The sequence below is a fragment of the Varanus komodoensis genome, unplaced genomic scaffold (genome assembly GCF_004798865.1).
Source record: "Varanus komodoensis strain SLA01 unplaced genomic scaffold, ASM479886v1 scaffold50, whole genome shotgun sequence".
Taxonomy (NCBI): domain Eukaryota; kingdom Metazoa; phylum Chordata; class Lepidosauria; order Squamata; family Varanidae; genus Varanus; species Varanus komodoensis.
Genome location: NW_025336088.1, coordinates 3,313,940 through 3,337,670, shown reverse-complemented (window position 1 = coordinate 3,337,670; position 23,731 = coordinate 3,313,940). Strand labels below are relative to the sequence as shown.

General features: G+C 44.9%; 2 protein-coding genes across 6 annotated transcripts in view; both read right to left on the bottom strand.

The window, feature by feature from the left end:
• Positions 1-7,143, bottom strand: part of LOC123031800 (retinol dehydrogenase 8-like) — a 14,431-nt gene extending 7,288 nt beyond the window's left edge. Inside the window, exons 1-2 of the mRNA XM_044447125.1 lie at positions 7,047-7,143; positions 4,941-5,102 (exon numbers count right to left, since the gene is read on the bottom strand). Coding sequence (XP_044303060.1) covers positions 4,941-5,102; positions 7,047-7,143 — 259 coding nt within the window. The remainder of the gene's footprint in view (positions 1-4,940; positions 5,103-7,046) is intronic.
• Positions 7,144-8,086: 943 nt separating this feature from the next.
• Positions 8,087-23,731, bottom strand: part of GRB7 (growth factor receptor bound protein 7) — a 71,905-nt gene continuing 56,260 nt past the window's right edge. For all 5 annotated transcript variants that reach the window (XM_044447172.1, XM_044447176.1, XM_044447174.1 and 2 more), the window contains 10 exons: positions 23,063-23,143; positions 22,110-22,247; positions 21,179-21,289; positions 19,105-19,203; positions 17,341-17,421; positions 16,019-16,135; positions 14,676-14,736; positions 14,034-14,121; positions 11,456-11,549; positions 8,087-9,218 (listed from right to left, as the gene is read on the bottom strand). In XM_044447172.1, coding sequence (XP_044303107.1) covers positions 9,072-9,218; positions 11,456-11,549; positions 14,034-14,121; positions 14,676-14,736; positions 16,019-16,135; positions 17,341-17,421; positions 19,105-19,203; positions 21,179-21,289; positions 22,110-22,247; positions 23,063-23,143 — 1,017 coding nt within the window. In that variant the 3' untranslated portion in view covers positions 8,087-9,071. The remainder of the gene's footprint in view (positions 9,219-11,455; positions 11,550-14,033; positions 14,122-14,675; positions 14,737-16,018; positions 16,136-17,340; positions 17,422-19,104; positions 19,204-21,178; positions 21,290-22,109; positions 22,248-23,062; positions 23,144-23,731) is intronic.

Sequence of the window (23,731 nt, the reverse complement as noted above, 5' to 3'; positions counted from 1 at the left end):
CCCCCCCCCCCCCCCCCGCATTCAATATATAGAAACTGATTGCACTGACTGCTGGATTTTCCTTCAACTGCTTGATGGGATGGGAGCTTCCACGCGCCTGAAGGCAGCGGGCAAGCTGGGAGGTAACAGATGGCTAGCGGCTGGGCTGGTCCTGGCACAGACAGATCATGCAAGAACAGTTTCATATCAGTTTAGGCCAGAACTGTACATAGGTCAGCCAAGGCACATCTGGGAAGCTTGGCTGCTGCTCTTCCAAGACAAAGTGATTCTGGGAGGGGAATTATTTTTTATTTAAAGCTTATTTTAAGTGTTAATTTATTGGTTATTTGTAGGATTTTAAAAACATTTTTTTAAGCCGAGATGCACTGGGTTTTAATATTTTTATTGTATAATTTGGTTCTTGCTGTGAGCTGGCCCGAGGCTTTGTTGCGATGGGGGCAGCATAGAAATGTTTTAAATAAATAAATAAAATTTGGGGGCGGGGAGGGAGGGAATGCTCAAACCTTCCACCACTGCCCTTTACACCAGCCAGGATTCCTGAGCTGCATTTGCCTCTTTGGAAGCAGCTGGGCGTAGGGGGAAGGGCTACCATTTGTGAATGTGAGAAGTGAATGAATGAAGACATAAAATTGATGGACTTTTTGAAATAATGGGGGAAACTGTTTTTGGATTAAAATTTGGAAATGGGAAAATTCCCCTCGACTAAAATAAAATGTATTATGTAAAATTGGCTTTGCTTATAAAATTCTCGTTTAAATTCCTTTTTTTAAATTGGAGCACCATCAGGTGGATGAGCTGCTTAATAGACAGGAGGTCTGTGCTCCATTTCAGCATTTTTGTTGGATGGACCTCTTGCTCACTTACATAGGGGCATGGGTAGGATTGGCCAGGCTTACAGATAAACTCTCTCTCCCCAGCTTGCTCATGGTCGTGTCCCTTTCCACCCTCCCATTCCTCTTCCAACATTGCTCACTGCAGACTCCTCTCCACTCCCTTGATGGTCCCAAGAGAGCAGATCCACAAAAACCTGTGGTTCTGGGAAGCAACTGGATCACTCACTTAAAAGCAAACTGAGTGCATTGCAATCATCCTCTCAATGAACTATGGCATTAAATTTATTATATCAAACATACTCATTTTATGTGCAAAACAAGTTATATATGATACATGTAAGTTCATATTTTATGACTGACCACTAGGAAAGTCTGCAAGTCATCCCTGAATCATTTCAGAAGTTGGAAGAAGCAGCAAAAACTGGAAGCAGAGGAAGGCTTCTGCTCCAGAGGAATTGGTTGGGGTGAAATTTAGAAAAATTGAACTGAAGCAAGAGCTGGTTTAACTGGGGAAGAGTCTCTTGCATATTAGGAATGCTAACCCAAGACGAATAATTCAATAAATTTTAAGCAATCTTGACCTGTTATCTGAAGAATGACATTCCATTCCCTTTTGTAAATAACTTCCATTAATAAATGTCTTAATTTCCAAAACAAATTTGAAAGCTTGTTTCTAGATATAGGGGGTTTTTTATTCTGTTGTTATGGATTAAAGGTTTTACAGCTGAAGCAGCATTCCTTAAAGATGAAGTCTAATTGGAGCTTTATGAAAGACTGTTTCTTAAAAAAGTAAAGAAGCAAAACACAGGTTAGATTGTCATATGTGGAATTAGTGTTCTTACATAATTTTTAGGCATCATTTGGAAAGGCAGCAAAGATGAACACCTTGCCTTAAACAGTCCAGCAGAAAATACTTCATAATACAAAGGTGCTTAATTTTTCAGAAAACAAAACAAAAATGTTCTTTAAAAATGAAGGAAAACATGTTTTGGGGCCTTCACATCTCTAACCATTAAATGAAAATTCTGCTGGTTGCACTTAAATGGTATATTATGTAGGATCTATGAAGGTTTGTTTGCTTATTCACATGTAAGTTAACATGGTTCAAACTGATTTGCTCACAAATATGGCCCCAAACAGTGTTGTTGCATTGCCTGGATGTTCTTCCCTTCATATGCTTTCATTCTTAAAAAAATGCCCCACTGAATGGACCTAGAAATGCATTAGACAAAGACATGTTGGTGAACTCTGTAGGATGCTTTAAATGGTTAACTCAGCTGACTTGTAATGACCCAGGGAAGATACTGTCAACTACCATTCCAAGCAAACCTTATCTATAAAACCCCAAGTTTGTGTGAAGAAGAATGCATTATTTTCAGTAGTAAAGCTCCTCTGTACCTCTTTCCAAGTATAAATGCAAGGGGAGGTATGGACTTGTAGGCAAAGCCCTGGATCTGAAGAGAAGGTTGTTCTGAAGCAATCAAGAAGTAAAGCAGCAAGGTCAAAGAAAGACAAAGCAAAGTTTCAGAAAGAGGATGGACTGAAAGAAAAGGAACCAGGTCCAGATAGGAACCGTTTCTGCCATTGCAACAAACAGATAGCAACAGCTTCGAAGACCCCCAACCATCAACCCCTTCTCTCTTTTGGAAAGTACAAAAACTTCCATATTCCAGAAGCAAGTTGGAGATGGGACCACAGAAGGCTGTGTGCACTGTGCGCTCTCTCCTCGATCCATTTCCACATTACAGACCAGGCTCTATCTCTTTGTTGATCCTGGGAGCTCCCGAGGAATTTATTTCTTGGTGTGCCTTAACATTCTTTGCCAGGGTTTTATGGACTTTAGTTGCATCCCCTTCATATCTAAGAGTGATTTGCTTGGCCTCCTGGGTTCTTACCCTGTTGATTTCTAAGGAGTTTTGTTACCTCTGAGAATATATTTAGTGAAGTTTTGGGGTTCTTATCTTAAGATGGACTGAGAGTGGCTTTCCTGGCCTCAGAGAATCCATACTTAGATGTCCATTTTTTTGCTATGAGGACCTGATGTGATTCTCAGTGTCAGTAAAAAAAGTGTTTTTGTTCAGATTAGTCTCTTGTCATTTGATCTCTGTTTCCTGCTTTGCAAATCATTTAGTAATAGAGTTTCATTTCCTTTCCCTTATGCTTGGTATTTCTTATCACCACTCCTATAAGATCCTGTGAAAACTCAACTAATCAAATGAGATTTTCTGGTAGGGTAAAAAATGCTCATCACAAAGTCAACCCATGATTCTGCAGTCTTCAAATGATAAATGTGCACACATGTGCCAACTCAAAAACGAACTTAAGCTCCTACATTGTTTCTGAATATCTGTTTCCTCCCACAGAAAAAACAATCTAATATACCAAGAGACAGAGAGCAACAATTTCTGTTGGGGTCTTAAGTAACTCTTGGCTTGGTGGTACCATGAGATCTGAAACCAATCCAGATGATTTTAGAATGGCTCAGCTTGAGCAGAATCGGTCCTCTGGAATGGGCCAAAGTTGTGTATACAACGTTTGTACACTGGATTCTGTTCTTCTGTCATTTCAGAGAACCATCTCTCCTCCCCAATTATCGCCACTCCATTTTTCCCACTGCCTCCCCCAGTATGTTTTCCTGGTCTATGCGTACATCACCATTCAGAGTCATGTTCCCCCCGTCTACCCTCCCCGTGACACACACATTCACACTGTTTCATTTTTAAGCCTCAGTCCAAAGATACTAAGAGTAAAAATGCTACTAGGAGATTAATCAAGGATCTCTTGATCTCTAAAGGGCCCCCCCCCCCCCCCGGCCACCTTCATCTTATATGAAACACACCTTTTGCAGTTCCTCTCAGCAATGAGAACATACTGAAAGTGGCATTTCATCTCTGCCGTGAACTCAGTAAGTGATGTTAGGCAAGACCACAATGTTCTCTGCCCCAGGCCTTTCCCCAGCTGTGAGATGTGGTTGCAGAAGACTCCCCTGAGTATCCCCCTGAGTAGGCGGGAGCTACACGGTGTGGCATCACATGTCGCAGTATTCTGACCTGAGACGCGGCAGGCTCAAGTCCCTCCAGGCCACCCCCAGACGTGCCAAAGCGCTCATCAGTCCCCAGGAAATCCTCCAGACTTCCTCTGGTAGGGCCCCCAGGCCTTAAACAGGCAGGGTGGAATTAAACAGAGGCTGTTGTTTCCAGGCATGCAGTAATTTGTGTGAGGGACAGGGAGAAGGCGCTGTTCAGCCATTCAGCTATTGAATTTATGGAAGGCCCAGCAGGAGAGAAAAGGGTGACCCTCTTTGATAAGATGTGAGGGAGATGTTAAATCTCTTGGCTAGGCTGAGTCCAAGTGCTTTGTCATGGCCTGGGGAGAACAGCAGAACCAGGGGACAGGGGGATTACATGATAATGGTGTTGTTGCTCATTAAAACAACCCAGGGTACTGCACTGAAGACTGAAACAACCACAGTGCACACAGGACAGAGAAGGGTCTTCAGACCATGTGCACTGGGGAGGAAGGGAGGAAGGGAGACTTGAGAGTGGTATGAGACTAGAGTTGCTCTTTCTTTGCTCCTATTTTCCTTTGTGTGCTGTTCAGCAGCACACAGAATACATACAGAACACACCATGGAATGTGTGTTTGTGTAGGAACTTGCATACTGGGTATACAGTCAGCATAGACCAAAACTTGGGAAGTTTCCAGTCCCTTATTTATTAGATTTATATCCTACCTTTTTGTCCTCTCTTTTTTTACAAACACAAAGTGGCTTACATCATTCTCCTCCTCCTGCTCTCAGGCTTATCCCCACAACAACCCTGTGAGGTAGGTTGGGCTGAGGGTCTGTGGCTGGCCCAAAGTCACCCAGTTGGCTCCATGGCTGAGCAGGGAGTAGAACCCAGATTGCCTGAGCCTCAGTCCTGTGCTCTTAACCAATCCGCCACGCTGGCTCTCCTTATCTCCACTGCAACTGCTGCCCTCACAGCCAAAGTGTGCAGAAAAACTTCAAATGCATACACACCTGGGGATTTTGGGAGAGTTCCCTGTGTACCCCTCTCTATGTACTCCCAGGTGACAGGTAGTGCAGCACACCTTTGGGATACTCACTGAGGATGTCGACATGCCGCTGGGGGATGCTGTTGATGCAGCTGCAGATGGATTCCTCATCGCAGACATCCAGCTGCTTGATCTCCAGTGTCCTGTTGAGAGCAGGCCCTGCAGCTGCTTCCAGCTTTTCCTTCTTGGCCAAATTCCGCATTGTGGCAATTACTAGAACACAGGGGCTTAGTCACACCAGTCGGAGCTGCCTTGAGGGCCATCCTGAAGTTTACAATCTGCTTTACTTTGTAGCTTGCCCAATTTTCAAGCCCTTGACCAAGGTTACAAGGACTTTTTTAAAAAGGCAAAAACCCTTCCCAAGTGCTCAACATAGAGCAGATTGCCAGCTTTTCAACTGATCCTGCCATTGTGCTTTTTTTAAACTGCAGAATTATCTCCATACTGGGAAAAATTTGCTGATGTGAAGGCGTATCTGAAGGCCTTGTTCTTTTGGTGGTGGAACTGCAACTGTAAACCCAGATTGAACTTTAGTTCTGAAGCTTCTTGAAAGGGTCAAATCACAAGACTGCATGACTGCAAAACTGTGTTTTGAAAAGATGTAGTTGAAACTGGACCACAGCTCAGTAGCTGAGCACCTCCCTTGCATGTGGAAGGTTCCCGGTTCAGCCTACAGCATTTCCTGGTAGGGCAGAAGAACTCCTGCCTAAGAGCTGCTGCCAATCAGAATCTACTGGTGTTGATGGACCAGCAGGTACCATGTCCCTACATCTGAATTTAAAAATTAGAACTGGAACTGATTCTGTTCCGTTAGAAACACCACCATCACTATTGCTATAAACAAATGTAAACCCTGCCACCCTATATTTTGAAGTTAATTGCAAAGCTTGCTGGCAGCTTGTTAGCAAACCCACATTTTGATAACACATTCACTTTATGAAAAGTTCAAAGCTCCTTCCATGCAGGCTGTAAAAAAGCTGCCCAGACTTAGGGATGCACAGGCAACCTTATAGCCTTCCTATATTCCCGAGGATCAACTGTTTCCCTGGCCAACTTGGTGACTATTGTTATACGCAATTCACTGGACTTTCTTACTGGACATGCCCACGCACCACTGACCTCAAGGAAGTCAGAAGTGGCATGAGAGAACCCATACTTGCACACCCCATATTTTCCAGATTACATAGGCCAGTTGGGGGTTTCTTGATCAAGAGGGGAAGCATTGTGTGCACCCCACAATTCCCATTGTTCTCCCCCTTCCAAAAGGGACCTGTTTGTAGGTGCTAACACTGCTAAAGCCAAACCAAACCTATGCACACACAGCTGGAGGAAGTAATCAAGGAGAGAATTCCAAGCTTCTGCCAGCCTTCTGTACTTGCCACAAGCAACCCTTCCACTACAGAAGAAGTTGCATGAGCTATACAAAAAATATACAGGTGGAGGCGGACAAGGGAACAGTGGATGTTTGGAAGGAGGTGTCTGGCATGCACACCTCTCTCACTGTAACCTTGTCCAAGAAGTTTGATGAGCTTTGTATCAAACCAGCAAAGCCAGATGGCTCAGAGGTTGATGGGGGACACAGAAGAAATACATGTGGACACCGCGGCAGTTGAGTCCTTGAACCACTTTCACTTCTGTGAAAACCTATTGCCTTATTACGGAAAGTAGAATAATGTCTTCAGCCTTAAAAAAGATTCTTACCAGATTTGGAAATTAAATTGCTTGATTACACTGTTATTAAAACAAACTGCATTAGATTAAAGGAAGGTAAGTAGCAATTTAAATCTCCCTATTATGCACAGTAATAATTCATCTCTTAAAAAGCAAAACCAAACATAGCTGCACTGATCCCTAAGGGGAAAAAATCTAAATTCCACAGCTGTGCAATACCTATATTAGGACCAAAATATCACAAAAAGTATGCAACAGTTCAGGTGTCCAGAGCTCATCCTCAAGCTAGGACAGCCTTCCTCAACACGGTGCCCTCTAGATGTTTTGGACACCCACTCCCAGCATCCCTGACTATTAGTCGTGCTGGCTCCCTTGATGGACATTAAAGCCCAAAACGTCTGGAGGGCACCAGGATGGAGGAGGCTGGGCTGTGTGATAGAAAAACAAAGTTCAGAACTTCACCCAACACAATCTTAAAAGCCTCACCTTTGAATCTCCTCTGTTTGTCCTGTGCTAGTTTCACAGCCAAAGCCAGCCCGATGCCAGATGAACAACCTGTTATCAGTACAATTTTGTGAGTCATGGTGGCCTGTGTAGAGAGGGGACCGTGACCCCCAGCGAGCAGGTGGTGGATTCTGCGAAATCTTTGAGAAGGCCTTGGGCTTCTGGAAGCTCTGAGTTTTGCCCTCACATTTTCCCCACAGGGTCTGGCTTCAAAAATCTTTTAAAAGGCCAGCTTGAGACCTAATTGGCCAATACCCAAGGTCTTAATCTCCTCACCCTTGCTAAACCCCAAGTGGATTTGCATGACAAATCCTATCTAATCCCTTCCAGACCCAGCCACTTGTGATGTATAAACAAAACCACAAGACTTGGCAGAGTGTATGGGAAAAGGAAATGCTTTCCCCACCCCCTCCCAGGAACACCTTGCAAGGTGCATTATCCAGCATGCTTTGCTTTCTGGGTTTCCATGTTAAATATCCAAGCAGAGATGCCATGAAATCATCTGGCAGATCTCAACTGTCCTGTTGGCTAGAGATTTTGACAGATGCCCTTTGAAACAGCCGCAATGTGAGATCCAAGGCAAACTAATGCCAATAATGGTTACAAAATGGTCGTGTTGTTGGCACCCCTTACTCCTGCCACAAGGGCTGCCCAGGACAGAGAAACATGGAGAGGTATAAAATACACACCTTTACTTATCCATGAGAAGTTTTGTCTTTTAGATAAATATAGAGATAAAATTCCCTTTCTAATTCTTGACAGGTTGACTTTTTTCTTCATGTAATTGGTTGCTGCTGACTTGTTCATCCCTCATGATTAACTTGAGTACATAATCAAAGCAAAGGTATGAAAAAATAAGATTTATTATCATCACGTATATATACAACTCATCACAGTTTATACTGGCCTCATAGATTTGTACAACAACAATGACAGAACTTTCTTGCTTCCATCCTTCTGGGCCATGGGTGGTTTTTGCCCCTTCATACAAAGAGAGAAAACCCACATTTCCAGCCTCAGTTCCTTGCTTGGATGCTTAGATGTAACAGCACCAGTGTGTGTGGGAAGGCACTGGGGCTGAAAACAATGTTCCTTGGGCTTGAGCTCTGCTACATTTCCTTGTGGAGAACCACCCAGAGAGTTCTCAGGCTTACCCCGGCTTCCTGGGTGATTCTCAGGCAGCCCATTAATTTCCCCTGATCTGGTCAAACAGTCTGTCATCCCAATTATTCCTCTTACTGTGGGAAGACTTCAGACCAGTCTCCCGAGCTCCTGTCTGACAGCCGCCCCCCCCCCCACTGCAGCCTGCCACCTATGGGGCAGCATCACTTGACTAAACTCGGGTGCCAGCTACCAGAAAAGAAAGGAAAGCAAAAAAGGGATTCGTTCCTTGTCTACCATAGACAGAAGCCCACATTTTTTTCTTAAAGAGAACTGAAAGCAGCTTGTGGAGAAATCAGTTCCCACGATGTGCATCCCAGATTTATGTTGTCCTAACTTGTCTCTGATCAATCAAGACTTTGAAACAATAAGAACTTGGAAACATGCCAGAAACAACTTCTGAAATATTGGAATTCTGGAATCAGTGTAGAGGGGTGGGTAGGGATTCAGGAATGGAAGCAGCAAAATCTCTTAGAAGCTTGAGATGGGAGCAGACACACAGCTCTGAAGATGGATAAGGTTTCCCTCTTGCTGGGCACAGGAAAAGCTGCAGACCAACGAAGACAGTCCCTCTCCTCTAGGAAGATGCTAGCACAGTTATCTCACATCCATCCTCAACTCTGCTAAGAAATCAAAGTTTCTTCATCGGCAGCTGAATCGACGAATCACACTGGGTCTTTCCTTGGTCACTTGCGGCAAATGCAGTTGCATAGAGTGGTTCAAAGTCTGGAGTTGTTCCAGGAGTACAGAGTTGAAAATGGCCTGTTCCCCAGCTCTCCTCCCCACTGCTGGGCTGAGCCAGCCATAGGGTGAGGTATGGGGCAAACCAGTCAAGGAGACAGCCTGTCACAAGGTCACACCTGTGCAGTAGTGCTTCAGCTTGCAAGGCAGGATGCCACGGTTTATCTGGTGAAACTCCACCAGCTGGATCAGGTCAGCAAAGCGAGTCTGCCCATCGTCCATCGTGTAGTACAGGCGTCCCTCTTCCTCGCTCTGAAACCCAAAAAGGATGGTGAGCCATTTGCAAGGAGACAGGGGTAGGAGAGGACACGGCAGGGCTGGACAACACAGCAATAAGTCATCACTGTAGACCAGAGTCTCAGAACTTGGACTCTAAGGTTATATCCCCGTCCTCTTTACTCCACAAGTAACATCAGAGGCCCAGGTGCCCAAGTTGGCTTGAGTCCTGGCATCAGAAATTAAGCACCAGAAGTGGTGCAGGTCTCTAGTGCAGACTTCCCCATTCTCCAGATGTTTTATACTACATTTCCCATCAGTCCCAGCCAGCACAGCCAATTGTTAGGGACAATGAAAGTAGAGTTGAACTCCAAAGTATCTGGAGGGTGCCAACCTGGGGAAAGCTGCTCTACAGCATTTCTGATTGGCTGACTGTTCAGCTTTCCCACTGCTGACTTCTGCTGGTAGAAAGGGGTACTACAGACCTTTCTTGTCTTTTGTAATGAAGAATTTGGATTTAAGCCTCCTGGGAGCCACACATTGTGATCTGGGATCCCTCTACCTCAAATCCAGGTATTCGTGGGCAAGCTACAGTAAGGGAAATGCACACTAGACACCCCATAAATGCTTCCCACATTTGTGAGGGTGCAGCCCTGGCATAGAAAAGAGGTGCCAAAAATGGGTCGGGATCAAATTAAGCTTTGTTTGTAACTTGGTAACTTCCATTCTACCCAAAGCACTTGAACTGAAACCCTTCTTAGAAATGCTGAGACACTCTCTGCACAGCCGGATTAACCACGGGGCTAAGGGGGCTTTGGCATCCAGCCCAGCATCCCAGGGAGTCCGCTAGTTAGCCCAGATTCCAAGCTTCCAGAGGAGGACACAGCACACCTCTAGCCCTTGCAAGATACGAGGCAAAATAGTCATGCACAGTTCATGGTTTTGTAAGAAACTGGCCATCCCTGTATTGAGCTTTTTTGTGAGGAATAAGCCGGCTGCCATCCTTCATGAAGTGTGTTTTGGCCGTACAGCAAAGTATAGTGCAAAGCTGTTTCAGCAGGAGAGAGTTTCTTGTTCTTGCTAAAGCACCAACTTTCTTTCCATCTACCACTGTGGAATACTGATTACAGCCCATGGAGAGCAATTGGGAAACTCAGAAATTTAGTCCAGCTTGTGAGTGGACAGCAGAATAACCAGCCCCAAACAGTGGGAAGAAGGAATGGCAGGTGTTCCTAATCTTTCTCACTCAGGTCTTATTTCATGCCGCCCCCATTCCCTGTTTTTACTGTGATTGTGACCATTTAAAATGCCATGGTAAACAAAGTGCACCATTAAATCCCCCCCGCCCTCTCTGTAGGCAGCTCTGTGGCTGGCTATGGGTCCCACTGGCAATGCATATGTACATTCCCATCATAGTCCATGCATTGGATAATCCAGGGGCACTCAGACCAGAAACAGAAGCTGCCACAAGCCACCAGATGGAAGCGTGTGGTGGGCATGCAAGAAACAAGAAACATTCTTTTCAAATGCTGAATATTTTATCTGAATTACAAAAGCTGCTGTCGGTGTTCAGGCTGCATCCAAGTGGAGAACTTGACACACCTTTCTGGAAATGCATGCACAAGTACTGTAATTCACAAGTGGCCATTTTACACATGAGACAGGCTTGTTATGAACATAGCATAAGGCAATCATATTTTCTAGTACTTACTTTTTAATATTTAGGTTGTGCTTTTCCTAAAGGCACTAAAGATCTTCCCTTTTACTTTCACAACAATCCTGTAAGGTAGGCTAGCTAGAGAGGTAATGACTGGTCCAGGACAACCTGTGAGAAATGGGAGGCATGTGCTGGCCCTCCTAAGGCAGCCGGCATCCTGGGCCAGCACCAACGGCACATGCAGACACCTTGTTTGGCTGCTGCATCTGAAGGAGGCAGTGAGCAGTTCACACATACATACGCTCCAATGTGTGCCTGTGCTTGTGCGCTGCATGCTGCCAAAGGAGAAGCTTGTGTTTATATTTAGGATCTCTGGCACAAAAGAGATAATGGTCTCTTGCTTCCAGGAATACATGGAAGGCGTTTTCTTCTAAAATATTAGCAAGAAATGTTTTCACATTATTACTGTACATTGCTGATCTGTGTGTGTGTGTGTATTTTGTACATGATTCCCTGATCTGCCTGAGAACAGGGAAACCCACTTCCAGTCACTGTAGGCTGCACAGGGCTTGTGTCTCTGTCTAAGAAAGCCGTGCGTGTTCCTTCGACTACTTACCGGAAGTATAAGGTAGTGCTTCACCTTCTGCAAGTGACAGAGTGACAAGACAAAGCCCTTGGGGTTGCGCTGGCTCTCCCGCACCAGGAACACCCTACAATGGTTAAGACACATGAAAAGGGTCACAGAAGTGCATTGTCACCTCCTCTGCGCACAGGAGGCAGCAGAGTGCCGTCCCAGCACAGCACATGGACTGTCGCATGTGCACGTTTTGGCAAGCTTCAGGAGTGTGCATGAGAGGCTGGCTGTTTTGGCTGGACTGACAGCTCAGAATCTGAGGAGGAGACGTGCAGGGGAGGCTGCCTATTCTGGGGGGACTGACAGCTCCAATTCTGATAACGAGATGCTCGTTGAAATGGACCCAGTTGCAGCTGCAGTCTGAGGTCCTGAGCACCTGCCTGTGCCTGCTATGGGGGAGATCAGTTCAAGGGGGCCAGGCAACCCACTCACAGAAACAAGGAAGAGCAGCAACATTCCAGCAACAAGCAGGAGATTTAAAGATGGGAGTTGGTCGGATGGGGAACTCCTGCCTCCTGAGGAGGTAGACCAGGTAGTCCTTCATCACAGTCACAGGGTGACCCAACTGGGGTCTCCGAGGGAGGTGCGCAGGTGTGCCCAGTTCCACAGCGCTTCTCTCTGATCCCTGAGACAGGCACAGAAGGATTCTTAAGGAAAGCTTTGGGTGAAGAATGCCAGAGAAGGTCCAGCATTTCACTTTGCGTATGCTCAGAGCCCTCTGTGTAAAATAAAGACTTTTGGCAAAAAAGCGCTGATGAGACTACTACTACCTCAAGGGAGAAGCTCAGCTCACAATACTAACCTTTTCAAAAACTGCACAATTTCTAAAACTGCACACAAACACACTTTAGTCAATGAGAAGAAATGTGCCCATTTTAAAAATCCACAAAACTGAGGCATAGAGGTTGGGGAAAATGTGCAAAATAGCATGCACACATTTTCATGCAAAAACAAAATTTGCAATTGGGTTTGGACACAAGCAACAATGAGCTTCAAGGTCAGATTCGAAGAACCTCAAATTGTGTTGGTTCACACATCCCTACTCTGCAACCTAAAACCTTGCTCCACTAACGTGCCAATACTGTATATCCCTCCCTGGGCTAATACCGATGATCTTCACTACCAGCACCGGCAAGTGCCAGCCACCCCCCAGTGCATTTCGTTCAGGGACTGCAGATTATGTTTCTTGGTGTAAACGCTGTACTTCTCATTTCTGTACTATAGGCTCCCTTGCCATTTCTACTCAGGTCCACCCGCCGTGGCCCTGTTGATTTGGGGAGGGTTTTAATCCCTAGGGATCTCTGAGGAGTGAACAACAGCCCTGAGTACAGGTAAGAGATGGCACCTCACTGATTAAGAGGGGTTTTGTACCCACTCGGGGTCTGACTGAGCTGCTTACCTCAGGCATGGGAGCATTTCCACCCCAGCCTGGATGGGCTAGTGACTCTGTGAGGCCCTCTGTTTGCTTGGCTCGTGTGCAGGAGTCATCTGGATCTATTGCCCGGAAATGATGCTCTGGCTTGCATGGACTGATGGGGTGTAGCAATGGGTGAGCTGGTGGATGAATGAATGAATGGTTCTGCCTCTGAGCATGGGAGGGATGAGCCAGATCGCCCTCTGCTCTTTAAGGATCCACTCCTAGGCCAGGACTGAGCCTCAGTATCCAAAATCAGAATTATTTAGTACTTGGAAGGGGTCGTGGTCCTGAAGCTGGGGAGGAAGTTGAATGATTTCGGTTTAACCTGTGGGGCATTATTCTTCACTATAGCGCCTATATTTACCAATGCATAAATAAGGGCATGCAACTGATCAGGTAAACTATTTGCACGCAAACTTGAATTAGTATATTTGTCCCTGATAATAATTACAGTAAAAAAGGTAGGGAATTATATCAGTGAAACTTATAGGCAAGGCAAGATGCCAGCAGCTAGGCAACCTCAATCATTTCCAAGGAAAGCAGATGCATGCCTAAGAGTTTCATACGCAAATAAACTCATAACCATAGTGGCTTAATCTTAGGCATGAACTTCCTTTGAGCATTTCTAGACGAATATTCTTGGGGTGCAGTTGTGTGGAGGGGCAGGGCAAGAAGTCAGCACATCATTGCCAGATCATTAATTTGCTCTCTTCTGGCTTTAGCAGCTGCAACAGAAAACCCACCAAGATGCTGAAAGAAGGACCCACTTCCATCTTCTAGCTCTTCCCAGACCAGATTTAGTTGAGGAGCTGGGAGAGGCAGATGGATGGCACTGCAGGCAGAGGCCCTTGGCTAGAGAGCTTCCTCTGCTTCCCCCTTTACTATGTTTGGAGCTACAGTTGTGGAGAGAAAATGAAGTCATCTTTCACAATCCTGGAATAATCATGCTTTGCGCCACATCCTGGGATGGGTTTCCACCCACTGAAAATGAGCACCGTGATTTTGATCCACCAGAAAAGAAGTCGGATGGCACTCCATCTCCATGCCAGCCTATGCCTCTCACTGGACTTGCTCCCAAGTATGTAAAGACAGAACTGGGCTACCCAAGCATAAAGACCTGGAAAGTGACTGCAAGCAACGTACCCATCCACCAGTCCCTGCTGGATTATAAGGCGCTGGGTGTCTTCTCTAGAAATGTGTCCATGGAACCATGGCTGGGTTCTGTGGATGGCTGAGCAGGAAAAATAAAAGGACACTGAGCCTGATTCAAGTGTTTAGAATGTCCGGCTACAAAAGCATCCCTTAATTTCCATGACAAATGTTGGAAGAAGATCCACTCCCCTTATCCTAGAATTGTGGGGCTAGACAGAATAATTTGTCAGTGGCTGATGGTCAGGAAAGGAACTTGCACATCGTCAGAGGCACTTTGTCACCCCATGAGTACTTCGTACGTTCCAAGATTATGCCTGAGCCCAGCAGGAGCACAGATTAAATGCCTCAATGTGTGCAAGGTGCAGAGGCACCCCCATCCCGGTTTTTGCTTCTCATGTCCCAAGGTCTGCAGTGGGATTCAGCAATGGTGTCAGGATCAAACATCAGCCATAGCCTGGCTTTAAATGAGCCCCACAGGGCTTTGCAGGAAATGCCGCGGTGGGCAGGGTGTCAAAGAACAACCACTGGGCAGACTCCCTGATCCCATCAATGGTGATTGGACATGATGCTCTATTTTCCAGTTAAAAACCCCATTGCTGTGCATTACACAAGTTATCTGTGACAGTCACTCACCAGCACTGAGTGGACAGCTCTGGAAAGGGGTGGGCTGGCTGTATCGGTGAGTTGTCTTCTTCTGAAGCATGGAAAGAGAAATACCCAGGGTTATGTCTGGTATTTTCAGCTTGCTGCATTAATTATGATTTTCCTCCCCTTATAAGACTTTCATGTAATTTAGAAATACATTCATTTGCAGCAAATTCTATCTGTTGCAGCACAACCTGCAACCTTAAAGACAGAGGCTGCAATCCTAAACTGGCTTCCGTAGGGAGAAGGTCCCACTAAACCTAGTGGGGCAGCTTTAGGGTAAATATGCACAGGACTGGGTTGCAGGAGGTTTACTGTGACATCCACTTCATGGACCAAAACTAGTTTCATTGGATGCATTGGACAAAATGGGCTCTTTGGGGGTGGGGGGGAAGCTTGATATCACAATAAATATATTAGTATCCAAGGAGCCACAAAGCTATTTCATATTAATTGTCTGTCTTAGGCTGCCACCTCTACACAAAAAGAAGCAATAACACATTTCAATTGTCTTCTGTTACAAATAATGCAAAAGATAAGATAAGCAACCATACAGCTAAGAGCTGTGCTAACAGAGGGAACACCACTTCTTTGCTTTCCAAACCCTTTTCTGCTCAATGGGAGATAGAGGTTAGCTGAGGACACAGCCAAGGTGGAAGCCAAGAATGCTGGAACTACATTTCCCATCTGTTACCATGAAGGCAGAGGGTCAAAGAACTTAGTTCTTAGGTGAACCAGCAGATCTGCATCTTGGCTGTACCACTCTGGACTGCAGGAGGGAACACATCAAACTAAGAACACACAAGACTTCCATTAAAATTATTTATTTTACACAGAAAACTAACATGCCGAGGAAAAGGTTCTCGTTCAGCCTTCTTCACACTGCTAGTTTTCTGTGTCCACAAACGGCCTGCTGCTTTAAGAAAGTTGGCCTTCCCTGTGACCCTTGGAGTTTTGCAAGGGTCAAACCTGGGTCTAACTGGTGCAGGAATAGATGCCGCCTGATGGTGCATAAACCCTCAGTTGCTCGTTCAAAATGGTCTCCTGATCCTACCCTGGACCAGGCTCCAGCCTACCTGCCACAGAACAACCCAGTGCTCTGATCTAGGCCATACCTTCCTCCTCGGTCCCTGCTCAGTGGGGCAGCCATGGTGGCTACCTCTGCCACACAGTTGGTAGGTACCAAAGACTAGCTCCCTGCATGGGTATAGCACCCAGTATAACAGTTCCGATGCTGCAGTTGGTTTCCTGAAGACATACAACATGGTGCTTCCCATCCCAAAGCATCTTCCCTTCTCTCCATGGCTTCTAATCAAGAGTCAAAGACTCACCCTCCAGGCCTGAGCTTCCTCCAGTGCAACAGTCAATGCCTCGTTGGGGTTCTCAATCACTCGGCCTGTGCAACCTGAGAAGTCCATGGCCACCAGAGTGTTATCGGACACACTGCGCTGTGGAATTTTTAAAAGCGTTCAGTGGCAGACCTCTCCAATAACATACAAGCTGCCCCTAATAACATGCAAATCAGATATCAAATGTCTTAGAACTGGTGTTTGGTCAAATTCTGAAAGCCCAGGAGCAGGACATAACAAAGTTACGAATGCAGATACTATAACCAGCTAAGGCCAAATCAATAGAAGAACAGACACCCACAATTAAAATGTCTATTTCTGGTGGGGAAAAAATTAATCCCTCCAGAAGTGTTCAGATCAGGGCTTTGGTGAGTCCCTAATAGAGGAACATTCCAGAAGTGTGGGGTCATGTCTTGGTGCTATTGGGTTGTTATTGGGTGCTCTTTGTTGATCTAAAGACCATAAAGATCAACAAAGATTGACCAGGAATGCTCTGGAGCTAAGTTGCAGGGTTGCCCTGAGCTGGCCCCACAAATGAGTTTCTAGAAGATGTTCTTTTAGTTGTGACAGTCCAAGAAAGAGGATTTAATCTCACAGGCAAGCATTCTCCATGCAGGGACAGACATGGCATTTCAGGTCTCAGCCAGTTCTGCAGCTGTTGTGTGAAACTGGCTTTTCAGTCTGAAAGATCATAGAATAGTAGAGTTGGGCCACGAAGGCCATCAGGTCCAACCACAGGACACCACGTTACACCATCCCACTCAGATGGCTGTCCAGTTTCTTTTTGAAAGTCTCTAGTGTGGGAGAGCCTACCACCTCGCTAGGCAGCTGGTTCCACTGTCTCATTGCTCTGACAGTGAAGAAGCTTTTCCTGATGTCCAGCCTGAATCTGGGTTGTTGTAACTTGAATGGATTATTCTGTGCCCTACACTCTGGCATCAGCAAGAAGAGAGCTTGACCTTCCTCTTTGTGACAGCCTTTGAGATGGACATCTATGCCAGCAAACTGAATGCTGGCCTGACTGTTAAGTCTTGCTCTTCCCCACTCTTCAAATGAATTCTCAATATTTTATTTTATTTTATTTCAGACAAATGTTTATATGTTCATCCTATATAAAAAGAAAACCCCAAACACAGCTTTCCCAATTCAAGCTGACCCTTTCCAGAAGCTCACCTTGATGAGGAAACTTTCCACTAACAAAGACAAGAGTGAAGGTACTTCTAAACTGACACACACACACACAACAAGGTGCCTGTCTCCACCAACTGATAAGGAAAATCTGAAACATGATCAGAGGAGCTTACCAGGGGTGCAGTGCCAGTCCAGGCTGCTTCCTTCTCCCGTGCCTGACATTGCTGGTAGTTCCTGTAGAGTTGTATGCCATACTGTGGAAATGAGGATTCCTGTTAGATCAGCATGCTGTAACTAACCCCAGTCCACAATTACCAATTCTCCTAGGCAGTGACCTTGATATTTGCTATGCCAAGGATCTAAGGACAGGTCTAATTGTGTTCTTTTTCTTCCTATTTATTTTTCCCTATATTCATTTGGGGCCGGGGGGGGGGGGGCATGAAGATCAACATTTATTTCCAGGAGGTGGGTGAAATAGATGCACCTAACCTGTGAAGATTAGAACCAGGAGTAGAATGGATAAAACTGAACAGAAATGCAGCCAGAGGGTTGCTGCAGAGAGGTGTTAATGTAGCTCCTCCTCTGAAATTCATACATCTAACTTCTTCCTTAGACTACATTTTCCATGAGGCAGCAGTTCTTCCCTACCAACTAGCCACTTTGTATAGTGCAAGGTTCTTCAAAGTTTCTGCCTTACAGAAACCAATGGCAATTGACTTGTCTGTGGAGTGACCTCAGGTATTGGCCACCGAATCCCTGCATGTTGGAAAAGATTTCAGGGCATATTCTAGACTGCACATTAAGTTCATGTGGAGAATTAATTACAGGCCTTTTAGGCCTCATGGTTGCGCTGTACATATTGAGTCCACCTTTGCACCTCTGGCGCTGCATGACAAGAGAAACTATGGTGGAATCTTAATATTATAGGCCTGTGGCATCACTTGGACCTAGTTCCTGAGTGGCAGCATTGGTTTCCTGAAACCACAGGGAAAATCAACAGTTTGTTCAAAGGTTTCCAAGCTTCACTGCAGGTTCTCCAGTCATTTGGACCTGGGACTGCCGTTTTACCATTGTCAGTATGGAAACACCACAGAGTCCACTGTCAAGAGCAGTCACAAAAATGGCCACTTCTAGCCTTTGGTCTCTACTGTCCTCAGCTCCCTAGCAACAGATGTATCATTGCTTGCTTTATTCCCATTGGCCAAGCAATGTGTCCATCTTCCTGTTTACTTTTGGAAACAAGGACACGGTGTGAAAACATATGAAGGGAGAAAGGGGGGATTGCAATGAATACAGTTTATTTTCATTGAGTAATAATCTCTGTGGGGACTGGAAATGCCACAAACATGCAGGTGCACCTGGGAAGGGGAGGCGGGACCTGCCTCTGGACAACAGTGGAGTGATTAGGAGAGGCCGTTATGGTCCACAGGCAAGAATAGGGAAAGGATGTGGATTTTGCTTGCAGGGGCTGCCAGACGTGTGGGGAAGCCAGGAGGGCAGAAGCAACCATGTGATCATCTAACTGGTACGTTTGGGCAAAAAAGTGCATGCTGTGGAAACAGGGTAGAGTTGTTTGCCATGTCATGCGCCCCAGCCTGCAAAGTGAAACCTGAAAGTGGTGACCTGGCTGGTTTTAGAAAACCGTCTTATTGCCGACAAATTCCCAAAGACTTTGAGGAATGCCGCACGTCCTCAGAAATTGCCCCAGAATTGCCTCAATTTGGTCCAGTGCATAGAACTTCCAAATTCCCATTAAGGGTCAAACTAGATAAAAATGGCTCTGCATTTAATGTGCAGGTTTTAAAAAATGCAAATAGCAACTGCTGGGGGACAATGATAATTATCAGGACCGCAGCAGGCAGGGAGTGGGTGCTAACCCTTTCATCTTCTGCTGCAATCTTGGTGATAATTACCTAACTCCAAAGGAAGGCGTGTACCTTAAAGAGACGGAAGGCAGCCATCCAGCATGTGCGACTTTGCTCGTCCTCGCAACAGAAGAGCTTCAAACCTTTTGCCCCACTGCGTGCCTTGCATGGCTGCGAAGCAAAGGGACAGGATCAAAAAGTTTGCATTTGTAATAACAGTTCTGGAAGAAAGCGCCTCCCTGATCAGAATGTTAGCACTCTTTGTGCACAGAGATTTTTAAAATCTGTATTTCACATGGTTTAGGCATAAGACTAAGACTAAGAGAACCACTGTCTATCTTGATCAGCCAGTTCAGGATTCTTCCTAGAAAGTAAAAAAGCAACATGAGTAATTGCTATGAGAAAAAGACTAGTGGCTGAGAGACACTACCCCATTAGGCCAACATTTCTGTATCATCTGCACCAGCTGCCAGTCCATGGCTGGGCCTAATTGGCAGCGCCAGTGCTACCACTCAAAGCCTTGAATGGTTCCGGGGCAGGTTCCCTGGGAAGCTATTCCTTCTCACAAATACCAGTCCAGGCCCTACGATCATCCTCAGGAGTCCTTCTCCAGCAGCCCCTGCCAAAGGAAGTAAGGTAGGTTGCCACTAAAATGAATTTCCCAAATAAGTTCACCTGGCACTTACATCATGCTCTTTTTGGCATCGGGTGAAGAATTCCTTATTTTCCAGAAATTTAGGTTTCAGTCCCTGCCATTTTACATCCTTTCCTGTATTTCATATCTTTGTACTGCTGCTAGATTTTACTTTGGCTTTTGTTTCTGTTACATGCCGTCCAGTCATCTTGGACTTATGATAACCCTATGAACAAATGCATCCCAAATGTCCTGTCCTTTACTACCCTGCTCAGCTCTTGTAAACCGAACTTTGCTTTTACCTTGATTTTACACTGTAGTTTTAAAAATTTACATTTTTATATTGCATTTTAATGTCATACTTTATGCTTTTAACTATTGTGAACCACACAGAGAGCTTTGACTATTAGGCAGCATAGAAATGTAATAAAGAAATACAAAATATTCCAAAATATTCATCCTCAAAAGTTGCATCACTGCAGGATTTAGTATTCTGGCTACACTTCATTCCCAGAATTTTACAGAGAGACCTGCCCCTTCTCTGCATCAGGCTTGACTGAAAAAATCAATCACTCCTAATAAAGAGATACAGGAAGCAGAGAAGCAGAGATGTGGGGTTTGAGTCAGAAGTAATTCTTGGGTTACTGGAGTCAGACTCAAAGCCGGTAAAAATGTACCTATTCTGACTGCTAATAAATTTAAATTGTAATAAAAATAATATGCTAAAACTTCCTATTTCAGAGATAATAATTTGAGTAACCTATTTTTGCAGGTGATATTTTCAGGATATATTTTAATTTCATAAATTAGTTGAAGAGGCACCTCATGAAAAAATGCACAATTGCAAAACATTTCAAGAAAGTTGGCTGTTTTTGAACACTTTACAATAGCAACAGATGGGAAACATTATGTTTGTCGATGTAATATGGAAGATGATGATTATGAAAAGGCATGTGTGGTAAAAACTACTAGTTTTTGTGGTTATGAGAAAAATACACCTACGCATGCATCAAATAAAAAGAAAACACTTTCAGCATTTTCATCCTAAACGGTTAGAAGCTGTGAATGGGAAAGATCGCAATAACGTTAGTTCCTACTGTTGGACTGCCTTTGTCCATTTGGGAAGCGCGCCCTGAAAAGACAATCATGAAGAAAAATATCCCGTGAGGTATTAGCTGCACACTCCATAAGATATGTAGGTTTCTGATTCTAGTTCAGAAAAACTGTTCCTCAGTTGTCAGAAGCTTTCACATTGCAAATTTTCAACACAGCCATACAGTCAGGCTGATTCAAAATTTAAAATCAGAATGTGTGTGCTTTTTTTCCCCCTTTTAGTATGGCCAAAAGTGAAAGTGAATGAAATTTCATTCTGGATTCTCTCCAACGCAACCAACTGCTGGCTTCCACCATGGATCTTACAAGGAGATCTGCATCATCCTTAGACACTTTAAAAATATCAGTTAAAAAAAATAAGAGTGGAATGAAACCCGAAGTGTTTCCCATCCTTCTTACCTTGATGCAGAAACCATATTCAGTGGGGGCGCTGTACTGCTTTTTTTCTTGGGTGATGTAGTAGATGTTGGATTCATTGATGTCGGCGCAATACCGCAGATGCCGGGGGTCCTTGCATGGGGAAGACGAGAAGGGTTGTTATGAGGCTTATTCCACAAGATGAGGTATTATCTCACCCCTACCTTCTGAGTTGCCTGGGTAGTTAAATGCAGGTGTATCCCGTGTGCCTGTGATCACCATAGACTGAGAGTAGAGTTTGGCTTCTGAACAGAAGTCAGAATCCTAATAATCTTGGGGGCTTCTCTTTACTTCACTCCCAAAGCAAAGGGGGCCATTTCTGGCCTTTATAGCTGCTGAAAACAACTGAACTTCCAACTCATAGCTACCACCCTCTATCTTCCTTGGCAGAAGAAAACTACGATAATGAAATCTACCCACACTTCTTATTCGCAGGCTGTTATAGGGATTAAAAGCACACCTGAGTGAGGAAATCAGTGGCTCCCATCCCACCACTATCTTGAGTTCAATAGGTGGCCTTAGGCAGAGCTTTTTCAGCCCAAGCAACTCAAGATCTGGATTTTGGGGAAAGGAATACTGACCTACCTAATAGGGGTATTACAGTGATTACTGAGCTACACGTGCATATAAACTGGAGAAAGCATTAGCCTTCTTACACTGCTCAGGTTCATTAACTTCTCTTTCCAAAATGCTATTTTATATTGTTAATTCCAGGCAGGCAGAAAAAATTGGGGGGAAGTTTGCTTCCAGTAGTCTGCACTTGTCTGACATTTCCACCTTTGGCTTGACAGGTACTAAACAGCTGGCCTTTTGCACTGACTTTTCAGGAACCCTTGTAGACTGGAGCAAAGTATATGCAAGACTGCGGCCGGCAGGAAGATGGAAGAATAAAATGATCCTAACACAAACTTACTTTTGATGTGCCTTTCGTTGAATAATAGAGCCCAGAACGTCGGAGGGTAAAGTAAAATCGTTTCCATACTTTTCGGTCAACTTCCTTCAGGTGCAAGAACCCTTGGATTTCAGGGCAGCTTCCTGAATTTAGCACATTCTTAAAAGGGGAGAGAGAAAGGATAGGAAGAGAAGGCAAACTCTGTTAGCCATTCCATTAGCACCTCCCCAACAGCAACTAGCCCTCTCTGTGTCCTTTGGGGTACTGCTGTGTGGGAGATGCCCTGTGGTCTATGTGTTGGAACTGCAGGGCTACAGCCCTGGGGATAAGACCACCACAGACATCCAGAAGGCTAAGCAGCCAGTTCTGGTTTGAGCGTTGTACATGAAGGCCTTGGTGCATGAATCAGGCAGAAAAAGTGGCCTGGAATAGAGATGCAGAGGCTGGCGTCTACAGAAGATAGATTACATTAGCAATATGGGTCCAGAAGACAACAACAAGATTGCAACCAGAGCAGCCCAGTGTGATGTACTCACACTTGAATGGGATCAGATTGGTGGTCCATGCTTGAGAATGTATGAGTCAGTGTAGCATAGCAGAGAGTTGGGCCTGGACCAGGGAGACCATGACACCTCTTGCTCAACCTGCCCTACCTCACAGGGTTGTTGTGAGGACACAGAAAGAGATAATGCCCCAATATACTACCTCGGACAAAAGGCAGGATACAAATGTGAGAAGGTGAGCAGGCGTTGCCTTGCTGGATCAGATCCACGCTGCTGATGGCTCAGCCGCCTTGTTTGCAATGTGCCATCTGATGAGCGACATGCCCGCGCATGGTATTCTGTGTGAGCATCTCCTGGCTACCTCTGTGAATTGCACTCACGTCAAATGGTGCTTTGCCCCTTCTGGATGAATGGAAGCCTCGGAAACAAAGCACAAGGCTGACTGAGCAGGGGGTGGGGGGAAGCAAATACCTGTACGAGTTCGGAGTGGGACATGCCCTTGTTGGATGCATCCAGGCAGCTGGAGATCATGACTTCAGGGAACAGCGACTGCTGCATTTGAGGAGAAAGGAAAGGGATGAATCTTGCGAACCGCACCGAGACCATTGTGATGCTAAGCTGTCATGTGTCAAGGCATTTTCACATACAGTGTTTTTAATGCCATATGGGAAAATGCCCTGTGCACAACACTTGGAGCTATAGTTTTATAATTTTTTTAAAAAGTAAGAAAAATAAAAGGAAATGTGGACATATTTTGAGGTCTCACACCAGTGGAGGAAGAACCTGCCAAAATGGGCATGACTTTTGCTTCAAGTTCTTTTTTCTATTTAAAATGTCATCCCACCCTTTCCATAATGCTAATAAATTACTCAGCACCCCATTCTTTACAATACTTAATACTCTAAAATATTTATTCATTTGTTTGTTTGTTTAAAGTTTATATATGCCATCCTATACTAAAGTCTCTGGATGGCTTATGAAAAAACAAAACACAAAAAACCCAACCATATACAACAGACAACACACTGCATCTGACCATTAATGATAAAATCAAAGATAAAACCAATTAACTGTTAAAATAGTGGGAGAATAAAAAATACTAAATATAAAAAATTAAAATACAATAGCAATACAACACAA